The following is a 17,104-nucleotide window of genomic DNA, read 5'->3' as shown; positions in this document are numbered from 1 at the left end:
ACACAAAGGAGGAGCAGGTGGGACAATTTCACCAGAGTTCAGGTCTCTCAAGAAGTGGACAACACACTCAACACTAGAATACTCTCATCCTCCATCTTCCACTCATCACAGCATCAGCTGTCTACCTAGAGTGCACCAATTTGAATCTGAAAGCCAGCATAAGCAATGAACAAAGCAGGATTATATAGAGATACTCTATATAGAGAACTACAGCCTGGTCCTTCAACACATTACAGAAGGCTAGGGACTGGTACTCCCCACTCCCGGGACAAGACCAGCATGGATGCCTATGGACCTACTGAGGGCATATCCCCTTCTCTTTCAAACCACCCTAGATGCTGCAAGGACCCTAGTGTAGACTAGACAGTTCAAGCTAAGTCAGGGCCCAGCATACATGGGCCACAGTGTATCCCTGATGTAGCATGGCCTTACATGGTTCTGGCCACACCACCATCTCACACCTCAAGAGTGTCCATTGCTATCCAAGCCAGTATGTAAGGCAGATGAATATAAGGCAAAAGATATTTTGTGTACATTTGTATTCAGTAAAAATACCTAGCAAGTGTAAGTTTCTAAACAAGCAGCTATAGGATCCTAATAAAGAGCTAAGAATTCTTGGCTGTAAAACTCGGAAAATTATATATCAGTTAGGAATTTAACACATTAACTCTCATTTTTAAATGGTATTGAACTGCTTAATGTATTAAAACATTCATTACAAACCCTACTAAATTTCAAAATACACTTCAATGAAAATGTTTTATTAAATTAACCATATTTCATCTCTATAAGAGTGAACTTCCTTCACCGCCCAAAATCATTCAAAGGCTATGGCTTTTGCCCATGAAGGTCTTGGCCATAGCTTGCTGCTTTGTCTTACAGAACACATGCATTGGGAAGGACACAGGCTCCACCTGGTTTAGTAGCTTGCAGTAACCTGTTTCAAAAGCTCTAGTCCACCTATGAGCCGCTGTGTATAGAAAACTGGAGCTTAGTCTGCTGCTGACAAGCACAACCCACAAGATTCACCCTCCCTCGTGTCCCATCCGTCAAGATTAAGGATACCTGAAAAAGCAGCAGGTGTTCCAGAAAGGCTAGCATCAAAGACCAGGGAAAGGTGGTTAGCTAAGCCACAGGCCAACTGCTGTCCATCCCCTGTTTAAAAAAAGAAATCAACAGCTCAATAAAATAATAACATGGGAATCCTACTGATCAACTGACAGTTAACGTGAAGAACATCAAGCTACATAGTCATTTATCAGGTAGTGAAGAATCTGAAACAACATATAACAAGTCTTCCCAAGGGTTTGTCAGGCCTTGAACCAACCCCTCATCAGAACCCCAGAGAGCAGCTGTGTCTGGGGCCATTGCAGCCTTCCACTCACAGAAGATAAGCAAAAGGGTCAGGGCTGAGCCCCAGGCTGCAGGGCTGCTCAAGAGCAACTTTCACGATAGTCAAAGTTGGGGACCTTCGCCAAATGTGCAACTTCATAAAAGTAAGCACAGCAAACATCAAAAGATGCCCACTGACAGCACTGCACATTCAGTTGTCAAAAGATGTTTGTCTAGAACTATCTGAAAAGTAGAGTTCCTTTATCCAGAGTGATAACTGTGGTAACTTTTAGATGACCCACCAAAACCATTCTGAAGGAGTTACGGGCACCTTCACCAAGCTGCCACAAGCATCACTTCACTCCCTTCAAACACTATCAAGAAAAGTATGAAAGCCCATAAAAGAGCTTTGGGAGGAAGGCAGCTAAGATACACTTGAAAACATGGCAGCACCTGGGGAGGTCAAGCGCTGCTCTTTCCTGTGAGACATGGTCTACCTGAGGAAGAGACACAACTCACAGGACAGTGTCAAGACCACCTTGTGATGCCCCTGTGGTCACATCTCTAGCTCCTGTCTATGAAAAGCCATCTTACCAGGCTCCTGTGTGAAGGGGTCATCATGGAAAATATGTGTGTGCCATCCTGGCAGCACTGAAGGACAGAAGTGCCCTGTGATAGCCCTCATCAAGTGCAACTGAAGCCTCACTTCACTCTAGACCCAAAGCATGCTTAGGAGCATCAGTACCCATGTGATGACTTATCTTGATTGTCAACTTGACTACACTGGGAATCAACTAAAACCCAAGCAGCTGGACACCGCCCCCCCCCCCAGCCGCAGAGGGTTTTCTTGATTGCATCATTGAGATAGGAAGACCCACCACAAATCTGGATCAGTTGAGGTGAGAAGATCCACCCTAAATCTAGGTCACACCTGGTGGCAACCTGCACAAAACAATATGAAGAAGGAAGCGCTTGCTTTTTGCCTGCTTGCCCTTCACTGTTGCTGGCAAGTTCATCTATCCTGCTGCTGAGGCATTCCTTCACTGGTATTAGAACATACTTCTTCTGGATTCCAACACAGCCTAAAGACCAGCTGAGACATGCCGATTCATAGACTGAACAACTCCTGGATTCCTGGCCTTTCCGTCAGGAAATAGACATTGTTTGACTAGCTGGACTACAGTCTGTAAGAGACTCAGATCCCATACATATTTTCATTCTATCAGGTCTGTTCCTCTAGAAAGCCCTGACCAATACAGCCAGTATCTTCAAAAACAAACTCACCCCAGTGGGCAGAACCCAGCTGCAGGTGCAGGCTTACCTGAGTACTGCAGACAGCGCACAGCAACAGGCTCCTGGGCCACGGCAACCTGCCTGCTGAGACTTCTGGGTAGGAAATTCTCCAGAGAGTACTCCTTACTTTAAGGAATGTCACAGTGAAAACCAAGAGAGAAGTTCAAGGGAGATTAGAAATAAACTAGAAATTAAGTATATTCCCCTCTACTTAGATATATCCTTTTATATGATTAAAGCTGAAAATCCATATAAAACTTTTACACTCACAATCATGAATCACACTCTTTAAACAGATCTGTATTCTGTATTTTCAAAACATGTATCTTTGTGGGTTTGTGTGTAGTATGAAGAGCACTAAGGTTCACGTCACCCTTGAGGCCCAGTATCACTGGGAACACTAAATACTCTATTGGGTCAGGCACCTCATGCTATAGGTGTATGTTCACCTTCTGATGTGGAGACTAGTGGAAATTGACAGGAAAGCTAAAAGAAAAATCAATAATAATTTTTAAGAAATATGTCAATATGCATGGTTAAAATCATACCCAGAATATCAAAAACCCATAGGAAATGCTCTGAATATACTCTTCCCAACAGAATGCAACTGACCAATGAGGACATAAAAACTCAGTGTCCTGACAACAGGTAAATACAACTTGGTAGTGAGTTACAATGTCACTCCACCCCAAGACTACTATCCAAAAAAACTACTACCCAAAAAGATAAATAAATGCTGCTAAGGATGTGAAGATAAAGAAACCCTTAATCCATTGTTAGAGGACATGTGAATTAGAACAGCTACCATGGAACAGAGTATGATGACGCCTCAAAAAACTAAAATGAAAACTACCATATGATCAGTCTTACTCCTGAGTATAGACACAAAGGAAATAAAATCATTGCCAAAGAGATACCTGCTTGTCAATGTTCACTGGGGCACTGTTCACTACAACTAAGATACAGAATCAACCTAGGTGCCCATTAATATGTGACTGGAAACAAACGTGGTCTATATACACCATGAAAAAGTACTCAGACATGGGCTAGAAAGATAGCTCAGCTGTTAAGAACATTTGATGTTCTTCCAGGACCCAGTCTCCATCTCTGATGCCAACATTGAACAGCGCACATTGGCCCGTAACTTCAATGGCATGGGTCTGACGCCCTCTGCTGGCCTCGGTGGACACCCACAAGCACTCACAGACACATCAGTAAAAATAAAATAAATTCAAAAGGGAAATCCAGCCATAAAGTAATGACATTCTGCCATTTGAAACAAACTACATGGGAACTGTAAGATGTTAAGTAAAATACTCCAGCTGCAGAACCTCAAATACCATATGCTCTCGCTCATATGTGTAAGCACTAAAAAAAAAAATTTAAGTTGACCTGAACATAGAATAGTGATGACTCTAGAGATTGAGAGTAGTAGATAAAAGCCGGCCCGTCTCATCAAGGAGCACTGTACATAGTATTAAGGCATCACACTAAGCCTCAGTAATAGGTGCAACTGATCAAGGTCAATGACAAACACTCGATGTTCCAGTAAGCATTTCTGTAAAAATAGTCACTGTTCAAATGTAGGTGTGGGGTACGTAAAGATGAGTTAGTTAAGTTAGGCAGCCCATAATCTCTTTTTTCATCATATATGTTCATCATGTATCATATAAAGTTCAGCCTGAGGCAAGCCCAAGGCCCCAAATGCTTTGTACATTCAGGCTAAGTTTGCAACCTGTCCAGGTCAACGGACCAGTGACGGCCACTAAGAAGCAACATTGGCTCTGCAACTGCCCTTCTGTCACCACCGAGACCTGAAATGCTTCTCAGGGTCGTCAGCCAACACACAACATACTTTCCTACAACTGCATTTTTCTTCCAGCAAAATCTCACTATTTCAAAACTAGCAACATAATAAAAATAGCAGAATATCCAAAGGTTTACTAAAATGAGACAACCATATTTGATTTGAAGGATGCATATCAATGACATATTTATATTCATATCTATGCATATATAGTCATCTGTTTAAAATCAAGAAAGCATTTTAAAAGTGTTTCTAAGTTGTTTCAAATTTACTTAATACATACACTCAATTACATACCATTTGTAATTGTTCTTGAATTTTGAAGTTCTTTTGCTATTATGCTTGATGTTAGTCTTTGGTGAAAACATAGTTACACTGAAAGGAAAACATACACATAGGTATATACCACTCTCAACAATTAGGATTCTAAGTTTCTTAAGATATTTACATTTTACAGGGAAAAAATAAACATATACAAACCTACATAATTTTTTCAGCTGCCTTTTGTTCTTCTTGAGTCCAGAAACAGTCACTCACCCTGACTCCGAGACATCACAATGCTACACACCTCCTCTTTGGTGACCCTACCTGATGCTTCTCAGCTCAAAGTCCCAGGGCAGTATCAGGACCACAAGCCTCCCACATCATCCAATGTGGATCCTCAGAATCCATTAAAATTGCATTGTTCTTCAATGCATGAATTTCCAATCCACCCAATCCATCCATCTGCCATCATTCATTCAGGGGTAGCTTCTCTGGGCCACATTGTCATCTATGAAGTTCACACTCAAAACTATACTATGTAATCAAATTATAAACTCAACACACAAAAATCCCTTATTGTTTTAAGTAGATTTATGGTTTTGTGTTGGCTGTACTCATAGCTATCCTGGAGCTTATGTGGCCAGTGGGCCACAGTTGGGACACACCTGTGACTAACTTACCCTTCCATCTATTTATCTTTCTTTCCCTCTGTTGATGTCTTCCACCTTCCACCCATCTCTCTACCCATCATCTATCCCTCCTTTTATCTACCTACCATCTGTTCATGAGTGTCTTATTTGAGAGTTTAAGGAGTCAAGTGCTGCCCCAAGCACAGAACAGACAAAAAGTAAAACAGCATCCACAGTTGTTGCCACTGGGGAAAGAAAAAGCATGAGATAGGAAAGGGATGAGGGGCACACAGAGCTCCAGTTACAAACAGGACGGCCTAGGCCAGAGGCCTTGAAGAGGCCTGAGCAGGGTCTCAAGACGAAGGTGAGAGTGAGTGGGCAAGAGTGAAGGTGAGGTGAGAGCACCAACAGGGGAATGGTAGAGACCCCCCCCACACACCCTGTCACATGCCCTAAGTGCAGGGAGCCCATGGGGCTCCTGACCCTGGGCAAATGGGACTACTGTGATAAAGATACACGCGAGGTCTAGCTTTGAGATAAGAGGGTAGTGTGACTACACATTGTACAGAAAAATAAGTTTGCCTTTAAGAAATTTGAAACTCCTGAAGGACTGGAAACCTCAAAGCTTTGTAGCTGTTTCTTCCATGATACTTTGTGTTTTCTGGTCTATAAATAACCTAGCCATTAGACCTGCTGCTTCAGATTTTAAATAGCCTGAGGTTTAACACCATGGCATGGCAACAAATTTGTTCTAATCAAGGGTCTATGGTCCAAGATGAACTCACTGATGGGTTACACAATCCCAATAGCCAGCCCTAAAAACATACATATGAGCTCAGTAAGCTGTATTTATGAGGGAGAGAGGGGAGAGGGAGAGAGGAGGGGGGGGAGGGAGGGAGGGAGGGAGGGAGGGAGAGAGAGAGAGAGAGAGAGAGAGAGAGAGAGAGAGAGAGAGAGAGCACCAGTTTCAGAGGAAATGGGCTCAAAAACAGTTGAAGGTGTTCAGTGAGGCCGTGGTGACCTCATTTTCATGTACCACCTTTCCCCACTTTCCCTCCCCACCAGCTTCTCACTCACCACAAAACCTTATGATTTGACAATAACACAAGGAGCTGAGCAGAGATCAACAACCAATAGGCATTTAACAACCAGTAACTGCACAGCTGCTACCCTTATGGTGATTGTGGTACTCCGGGGTCTAGCTCACATTATAATCCTAGTTAGGTCCCTGCCCGCCCTGTTCATGGTGGAAACCTCCAAGGCACATTAGTGTTCACACTAAAGCCCATCTCAATGGTATTCTTGCAGATCAATTCTACCACTGACACAAGAGACACGATGGCGGTAACTTACTGTGGTGCCGATGTATAGCCAGATGACCTGATTTTAGTGTGGAAGACCAAGGGCCGGTCCTCTACCGCAATCCTCACAGCTTTATGACATGGTGTAAAAGAAGCAGAAAACATTTAACATGACAATTCCACTGTCCCATAAAAAAAGAACCCAGTCTCCCTAATCTGGAAAATTCTAACAAAATGACCTTCTGACCTAATGAAATGAAAAGGCTCTATACAGAAGTCAAGCCAAGGAAAAACAGCCAAAAATTCATCAAGGAGATGAAAGGTACAAGAAAATAATGCAAACTATACTAAACCATACTTTGTGTAATACTGTGTATTTCTTTTGTTTCTTTTTTATTTGTTTGTTTGTTTGTTTTTGAGATAGGATTTCTCTGTGTAAGAGTCCTGGCTGTCCTGGAACTTGCTTTGTACAGCAAGCTGGCCTTGAACTCACAGAGATTCAAAAGCCTCTACCTTCCAAGTGCTGGGAATAAAGGCATGTGGTACTATGCCCAGCTAACAGTAATGCATTTGGACTACAGTCCAGTACAGGGTCCCTGTTGGAAGAACACACAGGAATGGACCACAGCACACAGACTCAACCTAACAGGAATTCCACTGAGGGGACAACCAAGAAGAACCATGATGCACACAGGGGCAGGCTACCTGCCTCACAAATTCAAGGGTTTAATGACTTACTCCTCAGAATGGATGCTCCAGACGATGGCCCTAGAAACACAAGGGAGGTTTAGCGCCTCATCTGGAAGAGGCTGAGCCAGTTGTCTAAGGGTAAAAAGCAAGGAAACATGTAGATGTGGTGTATATATACAGAATGTATCAGTGGCTCTGACGGGGGGCGGGGTGCTCAATCTTATTAACTAAGTCAGTCAAGAGACTTTATGAGACTGAGTTTACATTGGTCAATGAAGGGGAACAAAGGAGCATCAATCAGCCATGATTCCTACAATATAAACAACTGGGGCACCATGAATTCTGCCATCTTAGCATGGAAGTTAACTTTAAAAATATATTTTGAAAGAATCAATATGAGAGGACTGTTTGGCTACAGTTTACAATGAACTAATCAAAATCTATTTTTTAGATAGTCAATAATATTGTTATGGCCTTGCTAATACAAGAAATTATTTCTAGTTGTGACAGGATGTGATTTTGGCTAGCTGTTTCAGAAACACACACTGAAGTGTGATTGATGCAATAACATATTGTGCAACTACCCAGGGTCTATCACAAGTCCAAGTCTATCTCCAAGTCCCCCCAAAAATCACATCAGTATTGAGGCATGCCCTTGAGTTCCTGTGAACTACGCCAAACTCAGGGGGAGAAGTGTGGCCCACATTCCCAACCGAAGATAATGTGTAATAAATCTGAGAGACAAAAGAAGCAGCACTGAATTTCTCTTTTGGCAAATGTAAATTCACAAAGTGATTCAGCATTTCTGACTGTGAAGGAAGATGGCTACATCTGTGTGTGTGTTTCAGAATGTGTTATATTCACAGTGAGTTAGCAATTCTGACTGTGAGGGGAGATGGCTATATCTGTGTGTGTGTTTCAGACTGTTATATTCACAAAGTGAGTCAGCAATTCTGACTGTGAGGCGAGATGGCTACATCTGTGTGTGTGTTTCAGAGTGTGTTACACTAACCATGTTTTTTGGTATTAGCAGGCTTAGTAAAGTTTTCCTTAATAATTCCAAAATACAGTGGAGAAGTTGGCAGGACACAGGAGCTAAAATAAAAACAATCACATTGTGAGAGCAAACAATGATATGATGGACCTATTTCAATGCAACATACATTTTAAGGACAATGTAAGATTAACTCATGCAAATATAGATTTATAATATTTGGAAATTAAAACTACCAAGGTCCTTATCTTTATGAGAAAAATATTGACATATTTTAATGAAAGTGCTATTTTATAATTTACATTCTATTTGAAATAAACTAGCAATTTATGTTAAACTATGAACCATTTAGGTTTGAGTAAAATAAAATCACGGCATGAAAAATTAGTTCTTTAATAGATCATTAGTATGGTTGAGAGTTTCCAAGGTTTACTTATACTTCTTCACATGAAAAAGATCTAAAATGCAACCAACAGGTAAGCACCCACATACAATGTGATATGCAAAAAGACTGTACCTTGCCAGCACAGAAAGCATCTTTCCAGCACCAGGGCACTTCTGAAAGCTCAGCAGAGCAGCCAGGCTGATTTCCAACATGGCAATCTTATTTCCAAACATAGATGAAAGTATGCAAAATGCCTATGGGACACTTAAAAGATTAGCACATGGCTGGACTGGGGGCCTGTGGGTATGTCCCATCCCGCCAGTCACAAACACAGCTTTGACAGATCTGTTTCACACGTACACACAGGGGAGACCCATGTGCAATGGGTCATAATTTCACATAAGAGATATCACCAAGACTGTTATTATAGTGAAGAGGTACACATCAGAGCACAGAGAAATACACGTGACAGATTTGCCACAGCACAAGTTTCACCACTCACCTTAGGGCTCATGGCCTCACTCATCACAGCACAGGACCCAGCAATTTGGACACTCAGGCTCTGAAATTCTTGATTTTCATGAAAATAAATATTTGAGAGGTTGACAAATGGAAATAAGTAGCTGACTCATTTGTTCAGGCTAGTTATAAGTCCTACAATTAGCGCTCTTGGATTGTAAGATGTACACAGTTGGGGATACAATGTGGAAAGAGATAGGTTCTTTTTCACACAGTCAGCTGGTCAGGAATTCACAGCTCCTCCTGCAGGTGGTCTAGACCAACGCCAAGTATTTAGAGCGAATTGCCAGCAGGACTGACAGATGCACATGTGAGGAAAAGAGCCTGTGGGAGGGAGCCTGGGGGACACACCTAATACACACAGCTGTCTAGGTGCCTGACACATGGAGGGCAAGGAGAGCCTCATGGGCCCCCAACACGAAGATGGAGGGAGAGATTCACAGGAGCCTGACACAGTTGGATGAAGGAGGGTTTTTCAGAGTCCTGACATACAAGGAGAGGGGGAGGGCTCCACAGAAGCCTCAGAGATGGAGGTGCTGAATGTTCCTAAGAGCAGAACTAAAGCTATGTCCTTCAGATTCTGCAGCCCGGAGGTAACTGACGATCTGAGCAGGTGTGGTTACTGATAAACTTATCCTCAAATTCAAATGGTCAGGCTTTCTACCCCAAACTTTTACTCCTCATCTATCTCTTTTAAGAAAACCAAGTTACGGGCTGGAGAGATGGCTCAGAGGTTAAGAGCACTGACTGCTCTCCCAGAGGTCCTGAGTTCAATTCCCAGCAACCACATGGTGGCTCACAACCACCTTGAATGAGATCTGGTGCCCTCTTCTGGCCTGCAGTCACATATGCTGTATACATAATAAATAAATGAATTTAAAAAAAAAAAAAAAAAGAAAACCAAGTTACAAGAGACTAACATCAAAGATCACTGAATTCAAGATCTCACCCTTGAAATGTAAAGCAGCTTCCAATTCAACACTTGCCAGGTTAAATATGAATAAAGCCGTTGGGCTTCCAATCCACAGGCATTTGGTGCACTCAGAAGAAAATCTAACCTTAGGAAGAAACAAAGTCTTCCTTCAGGTTAGTGCAACAACATCCCTGAGCATTCCTATCCCTCCATTTGGTGGGGATGGACACACATCTGTGTAACTAACGCAAAAGCTGTCTCCACCAACACTTCAGCTAGTCACTTATCTGCTGTGGGATGATCTGTATGGCAAATGTGTTGCTGATTAGTCAATAAATAAAACACTGATTGGCCGTTGGCTAGGCAGGAAGTATAGGCGGGACAAGGAGGAAAATAAAGCTGGGAAGTGGAAGGCTGAGGGAGAGACACTGCCAGCCGCCACGATGAGAAACAGCATGTGAAGATGCCAGTAAGCCACGAGCCATGTGGCAAGGTATAGATTAATGGAAATGGATTAATTTAAGCTGTAAGAACAGTTAGCAAGAAGCCTGCCACGGCCATACAGTTTGTAACCAATATAAGTCTCTGTGTTTACTTGGTCAGGTCTGAGTGGCTGTGGGACTGGCGGGTGAGAGAGGTTTGCCCTGACCATGGGCCAGGCATGAAAACTTTAGCTACACTTATCCCTTAATTATACTTGGGAATCGGGTACTGAGTTTCAAAGCAGCCGCTCCTGTCTATTTGAAACAAGTATCCCCAAGAGTCAGAGCATGGACAAGCTCAATTCTGACCACTGTGGTTTGTATTTTCTCCTGCGTTTACAAAAGCAGTTGATGGCTAAGTCATCCAGAAGCCTACTGATCATGTGAAGGATCTAGGCATGTGCTCTGATCCTGTTGCCAGTGGTCATGTCAGAGGAGCTGCAGTCAGCAACGGAGCTTACAGAATACAGCCCAGTGGAGAGCAAAGCTACTCTGGGTCCATCCTGGAGAGGCAGGGCCCTGGGAGGATTGTTCCCAGAATGCCCCTTGCTCCTGCTGAGCTTCCTCCTGCTTGCTGCTGCCCTGTTCCTGCTGTATGTGGCATGGTGTGATTTCTATGTGAAAAGATCCCACTGTATCTAGTATAGTGTGATTGTTTCATGGGAAAATCCCACTCCTTGCTGGGCAATTTACTTATAGATCACAATGAAGATGATTTTTATAAGAACAATGATGATTAGTTAGACCGATGATTTAATTGGACTTTCTGAAGTTAGCCTAAAAGATACAAGTGGTTAGGGCAGTAAAGATGATTAGGGAAATGGTTTATTGGAACAATTCTCCCAATTGTTCCAATAAGAGATACAAAAAAAGGTCAAAATAAGTCAGAAGTTACCTTCCCCTTTGTTAGATGTGAGATTTGCAGAAGTTGAAAATAAGAACAAGGAAGTTTCATATATTATAGACCCATGAATTCTGCCCATGGAAAAACAGGCTGATGATCAAAGAAATCAATTACGTCCCTACACTCAAGGTTAGGTCTGAGTTCCTTGGTCATGTAACTTACAGAACTAATCACAGACCCTGGTATGTACCTTGAAAAAACAAAGTTGTGAAAGGAAATTAAATGACCCTACTGAGTGCACAGAAAAATAGATGGTTAGCTGACACTCGTTAAAAGCTTCTCTAGAGTAGAAATAAAATAGAAATCGGCTACACTGAAACTGCAAACAGCTCCATGCCGGTACAAAAGGAACTGGCTGAAATAGACTTGGCTGCAGGAAATAAGGCTCAAACCAGTTGCCAAGGCATGTACATAATGTACTCCTTATGAGCCAACCCGGAGTCTGCCTGAGGGCCTAGCAACAGACACTGTCAGAGGTCCTGATCATGCCCAACCAATGAGGGGCGACCACTCAATGTCACTGGATCGGGACACAGCCTGGGTGCTGGGAGGAGGGTATATAAGGCTTTCCCCATTACTGAATAAATGAGTCTGCTGTTGGCCTTTCACCTGACTCCCGGTGTCTGTGTCATTGACACCAAGCTTTCTCACCCCCTCCCACGAGGGAGCTGTTAGGACCCAGCAATACTTGGCTTGCAACATTTGGCTTGCTTAAAACTTTGCTAATCAATTTTAAAAGAATCATTGATGTGGGGTGAAGATGTTATAGTGGGAAATTAATACAAAGAAAAATGTTTAACTACTTGTCAGCTTCTAAGAAAAACATGTGACTTATGATCATCATGTAATTTCTTCCTGTGCAAAGATTTTAATTTATTTTTGGAAAATATGCAACTTGTGGTCGTTTGGTAATCTTTTCTTGCATAGAAATTTTTGTTAGGAGGTATAAAAGGGATAAGAAAAATAAGATAGGTAGAAGGAAAGATGTTGAATGAAATATCGGGGAAGAAGTAGAAAGAAAACATCAGGGAAGATGGAGGAGGAGGACATCAGGGAAGATGGAGGAGGAGGACATCAGGGAAGATGGAGGAGGAGGACATCAGGGAAGATGGAGGAGGAGGACATCAGGGAAGATGGAGGAGGAGGACATCAGGGAAGATGGAGGAGGAGGACATCAGGGAGGATGGAGGAGGAGGACATCAGGGAAGATGGAGGAGGAGGACATCAGGGAAGATGGAGGAGGAGGACGTCAGGGAAGATGGAGGAGGAGGACATCAGGGTAGAAGAAGAGAACAGAAAAAAGAACAGAGTAGGAGCAAGCAGCAGAAATAAAAATAAGATGAAGAGTTAAGCTTTGGCCCTCAGAAAGTCTCCTGTGTATGCAGCTCCACTGACACCTCACTCCTTTGCAGTTCCTTTGACCTGCTGAAAGCTGGCCCTTCAGCAGCACAATGTCACCATGGTCCTTCGTGAAAATAAAAGTAAGCTCAGAGAGCAGCTATCTGGTCCACAGTGGCAGAGCTCATCAGAGAGCAAACATGAGTCTGTTTCCTTCACTTTATCCTGAACAGGGGAACATTCATAGGCTCTCTCACTAGAGCAGTCAGCAGGCATTCCTCCTTAGGTCCACACCACACAACCCAGCACTTCCCACATCACCTGACAAATCATGGTAAACAGGATTCAGTAGTGAGACCCTGGCTTTGTCCGCAGGAACTCTCAGTACTCTGAGGTAGGACACAGGAAGTCCTGTGACTCCAGTGCAGGAACCAGCCCTCCTCCTGCCTCTATTTTGCCAGTGTGACTTGGACTAGAGGGGAGTGCTCTATTCCCAAGGCCCAGGCAGTGTAATGAGCTCTCTTCATTTGCAAGCAACCTCCCCCATCTAGAGCTGAATTCACAGATGCTAAAGGTGCTGAGCTGTCTCAGGGGGAAAGGCAAGCTCGTAGATAATGCTTCCTTGTATTCCCAAGAATTTATAATATTCAGAAATAAATGAGTAAAATTCACTAGGGATCGATTTTAACATGGAACACCTGGGAGGAAAGAGTGTGAGCTAAGTCATGTCACAATCCAAGGAAAGGACTACTACAGAGGTTCCACACATAGTTAGAAAAGTGATCTAATTCCTTTTGCTAACAATGCTTGAATGAAACTGGCAAAATTTACTAAATCTAAGACTTAAAATATGCAATTTTAGGAACACTTACAGTCAGTAATAATGAGAGACACAAAACTTGGCGTTCACTTCAACCATTCATAAAACCGAACTCCGGGCTCACTTAGGAAAGTTAGTGACTACAGCTGGGCCCGGCTCATCATACGTACACTCCACACTGGGAATCCTGCAGGCAGAGGTCGCAGTGCGCCAGGCTCAGGACAGGGAATGTTGCTTCAGCCTCTTCCCTTTTATCCACCTCAGGTCTGGAGTGGCACTGTCTGTCTTCTAGGGAACAGAGTTATTGATTACCTAAGAAGCAAAGTTGCTTAGTGATCAGTTAACAGAATGAACCATAAATCAGAAAAGCATTTAGACTTTGAAGATGAAGAAAAATAAAGCTAAAAATCAAAAAGGAACCCTAGACTGAATCTATAAGGGATGGGGAATTGGGAAAAGAGACTGTCAATGCAAAGAGGTTAGTGTCACCATTCCTAAAATAGATCTAAACTGTAGTAAAGAATGAGCAACTGTTGGGGCTGGAGAGATGGCTCAGAGGTTGGGAGCACTGGCTGCTCTTCCAGAGGTCCTGAGTTCAATTCCCAGCAACCACATGGTGGCTCACAACCATCTGTAATGAGATCTGGTGCCCTCTTCTGACCTGTGGTCATACATGCTGTATACAAAATAAATAAATAAATCTTTAAAAAAAAAAAAAAAAGAAAAAGAAAAAAGAAAAAAAAAAAAAAAAAGAATGAGCAACTGCTTATAAAAAAAAATAACAAAAATCATGGCTTAATATATTTGGAAAAAAAGAGATATACTGGTAGGACAGTAATTTCTGACCTAATTAAAAAACACAAATCATTTAAAGCCATACAAAAACTACAAACTAAGGAAGGAAGGAATATCCGTAAGAACAAATATATAGGGCAGGAAAGTGTCAAGGAAACTCACACACACACCCACATTAGCTCTCAGCCTCACTGAAGGAAGACACCAGCACTCCTCAAGTAAGTGCCAGCTCCTTCACGGACCTAGAGCAGGTGAGTGGAGGTATGGAAGAGGCAGATATGGACAAGTGGGTGCAATTTTGGACAGCAGAGCTGGAAACAGGCTTAGGGGAGTAGGTAAGGAAGGCAGGATCTGAGACCTGAAGGAGGAGATGGGTCAGCATTTGCAATGGAAACAGTGAGGCAGCACCCTGGGGACAGTGCACTAGTTTGCTCAGATGCACTGTTCAGACAGCTGCAGGGCCTGCCCTCTTGAGCTCCTGCTTTGATGAAAACCCAAGGGTTTGTGTTCTCCCATTCCCTGCGACCCTGTACTCCACACAGCACACTGTGAGCCAGCCTCCAGCCCAGGGAACAGAACCTATGGGGCACGGTGGCATCAGAAGTCAGGACCTTTCCCAAATCAGAGACTTCCCTTGTTTTCCTTCCCACCCTATCCAACGGAGATCCTGACGTGTGCCCTTGGGTGCTGTGTCCATTCAGGAGGCCTGGAGAGCACAAGAAGCACACCTGGCCGACTGTACTGCCCAGCCATCATTCTTCGGGTGGAGAAAGTCTCACTTTTCTTCCTTAGGTCCACATGCGCCACACAGTGGTAGTGATGTCTCTCCATCAAACTAAAGATCCACAGCTACAAAAGCAAAATATGTAGACACCAATCTCTTTCAAGAAGTGATACTTGTAAAATCCAAAGGAAAGGGGGGGCAGAGCAGACAAGCTGCATCAGATATGCTCCTGGGTTCTCCTAGACACCTGGACTATCCTGAATGTTGCTTTTAGCCCCTCCTTGAAAGCTGCACAGCTTCCAAGCAGGTACTTACAGGGGATAGTTTGTCCAGAATCTTAGGTCAGACATGGCTGTGATTCACTGTCATACAGAGCCACCTATGGGGTCCCAAGATCACAAGCACCTACAGAGCACATGCTACAGACTTTGATCCATGAGTATTTCTAACATGTTATGGGCCCTAACACACAGGATAATGGCAGTTGAGTTAAGAAAAAGAAAATAAACTATCTTAGCTTCCCAGTGTACAACTTCATCATATGTATATCAACAGTGCCTTTATAAAATAAACCTAAGGTGTTTACATTAAATTTTTAGTATCTTCAGTTTTAAAATCATCTGATGCTAGTGGCTGAAGAAGTGGTTCTAACTTTTGCTACATTCAAATATCATTGTTAGCATTGTTAAATCATGCATGTCAAGGTTACTCTGCAGAACAAAGCCCTCCCAACCCCACCACGGTGCTGAGATGCACAATGGACAAAGCCTAGAACACCACAGGTGATGACAGAAAAGAGACCTTGCACACGTTCATGTTCCATATGTTTGAGATTCAGCTAGAACTGCAAAGGGCTCTCACCTGGCCATCAGCACTGCCAGTGACCAGCTGTCGGTTTTCTTCATCGATAAGCAAACTCAGGAGAGGGTAACCTGAGAGGGGACATAAGACATTCAGTATGGACAGTGCTTCTTCTAGTTGACTTAGCGCTATTCTGAATCTTTTTCATACCAGGAGGTAAAAATTATAAGTGAATATAAATTTGGAAGCATTCATGAGCAAGAGAGAAAAAATGAATGCTGTCCCAAATAAGAATGGTGGGTATATTGTAGCCAGGACATAAAATAAATAGATAAATAAATACATACATAAATAAATAGAGTTATTAAAAACAAACAAACAAGCCAGGGGAGGGGGGTGGCACATGCCTTTAATCCCAGCACTCAGGAGGCAGAGGCAGGTGGATCTTTGTGAGTTCGAGGCCAGCCTGGGCTACAGAGCGAGATCCAGGAAAGGCGCAAAGCTACACAGAGAAACCCTGTCTTGAAAAACCAAACAAACAAACAAATAAAAAAGAATGGTGGGTGGTGGATCCTGGTTAGTCCCATCCCATTTGCCAACACTGAGCAGGTCCAGAGCAACTGCCTGGAGGAAGGAAGGAAAGTTCAGCTAGCATTTTAAACAGGGCAGAGCAGTTCCTGTAGGCCAAAAACAATGAAATCATAGATTCAGTGATAAAAACAGCAGTTAAGTGGGTGTCTACAAAAAATAAAAGAACTCCCTAAAATTTAATTTTACTTAAAATATAGTCTAAAGTATCAAGAATTTGGAAGAACTAGATAAATAGAGGTTGAGAAACACTACGTCCTAATTAAGCTATAAATGACATTCATGGTGAATCTATAGCACAGTCTGCAATTGTGTTCCTCAATCAAATTGTTCCACAAGATTGCTTCAGGAAAATCCAACAAACTTCCAGAAAATGTGCTTCATGCCCAAGCTTGGTGAAAAACTTCAGGCTGTCAGAACACAATATTCTACATGTGGGTAACTGACCTAAAAAATGCTCAGTCTTAGAAAAATACAGTTGTAACTCTAGCAGAACACCAAAGCATCTGTGTTTTCCTTGAGGAG

General features: G+C 42.8%; 1 protein-coding gene across 31 annotated transcripts in view; it reads right to left on the bottom strand.

Moving 5' to 3' along the window:
* Window positions 1-17,104, bottom strand: part of Wdr27 (WD repeat domain 27) — a 218,310-nt gene that overhangs the window by 176,140 nt on the left and 25,066 nt on the right. For 29 of the 31 annotated variants that reach the window (XR_008221077.1, XR_008221078.1, XR_008221069.1 and 26 more), the window contains 11 exons: window positions 16,052-16,122; window positions 15,195-15,315; window positions 13,842-13,959; window positions 10,164-10,267; window positions 9,198-9,265; window positions 8,828-8,949; window positions 8,329-8,411; window positions 6,679-6,757; window positions 4,730-4,807; window positions 2,654-2,751; window positions 1,066-1,155 (listed from right to left, as the gene is read on the bottom strand). Coding sequence is in view for 23 of the 31 variants with exons in the window: in XM_052750730.1 (XP_052606690.1) it covers window positions 1,066-1,155; window positions 2,654-2,751; window positions 4,730-4,807; window positions 6,679-6,757; window positions 8,329-8,411; window positions 8,828-8,949; window positions 9,198-9,265; window positions 10,164-10,267; window positions 13,842-13,959; window positions 15,195-15,315; window positions 16,052-16,122 (1,032 nt within the window). In the remaining 8 variants the exon portion in view is untranslated. The remainder of the gene's footprint in view (window positions 1-1,065; window positions 1,156-2,653; window positions 2,752-4,729; window positions 4,808-6,678; window positions 6,758-8,328; window positions 8,412-8,827; window positions 8,950-9,197; window positions 9,266-10,163; window positions 10,268-13,841; window positions 13,960-15,194; window positions 15,316-16,051; window positions 16,123-17,104) is intronic. The other 2 variants (XM_052750732.1, XM_052750748.1) reach the window with 2 other exon arrangements.

This window comes from Peromyscus californicus, unplaced genomic scaffold, assembly GCF_007827085.1.
Source record: "Peromyscus californicus insignis strain IS unplaced genomic scaffold, ASM782708v3 Scaffold_22__1_contigs__length_63687245, whole genome shotgun sequence".
Classification (NCBI taxonomy): Eukaryota; Metazoa; Chordata; class Mammalia; order Rodentia; family Cricetidae; genus Peromyscus; species Peromyscus californicus.
Note: the sequence above shows the minus strand (reverse complement) of the source record. Positions and strands in the feature narration are given on the sequence as shown.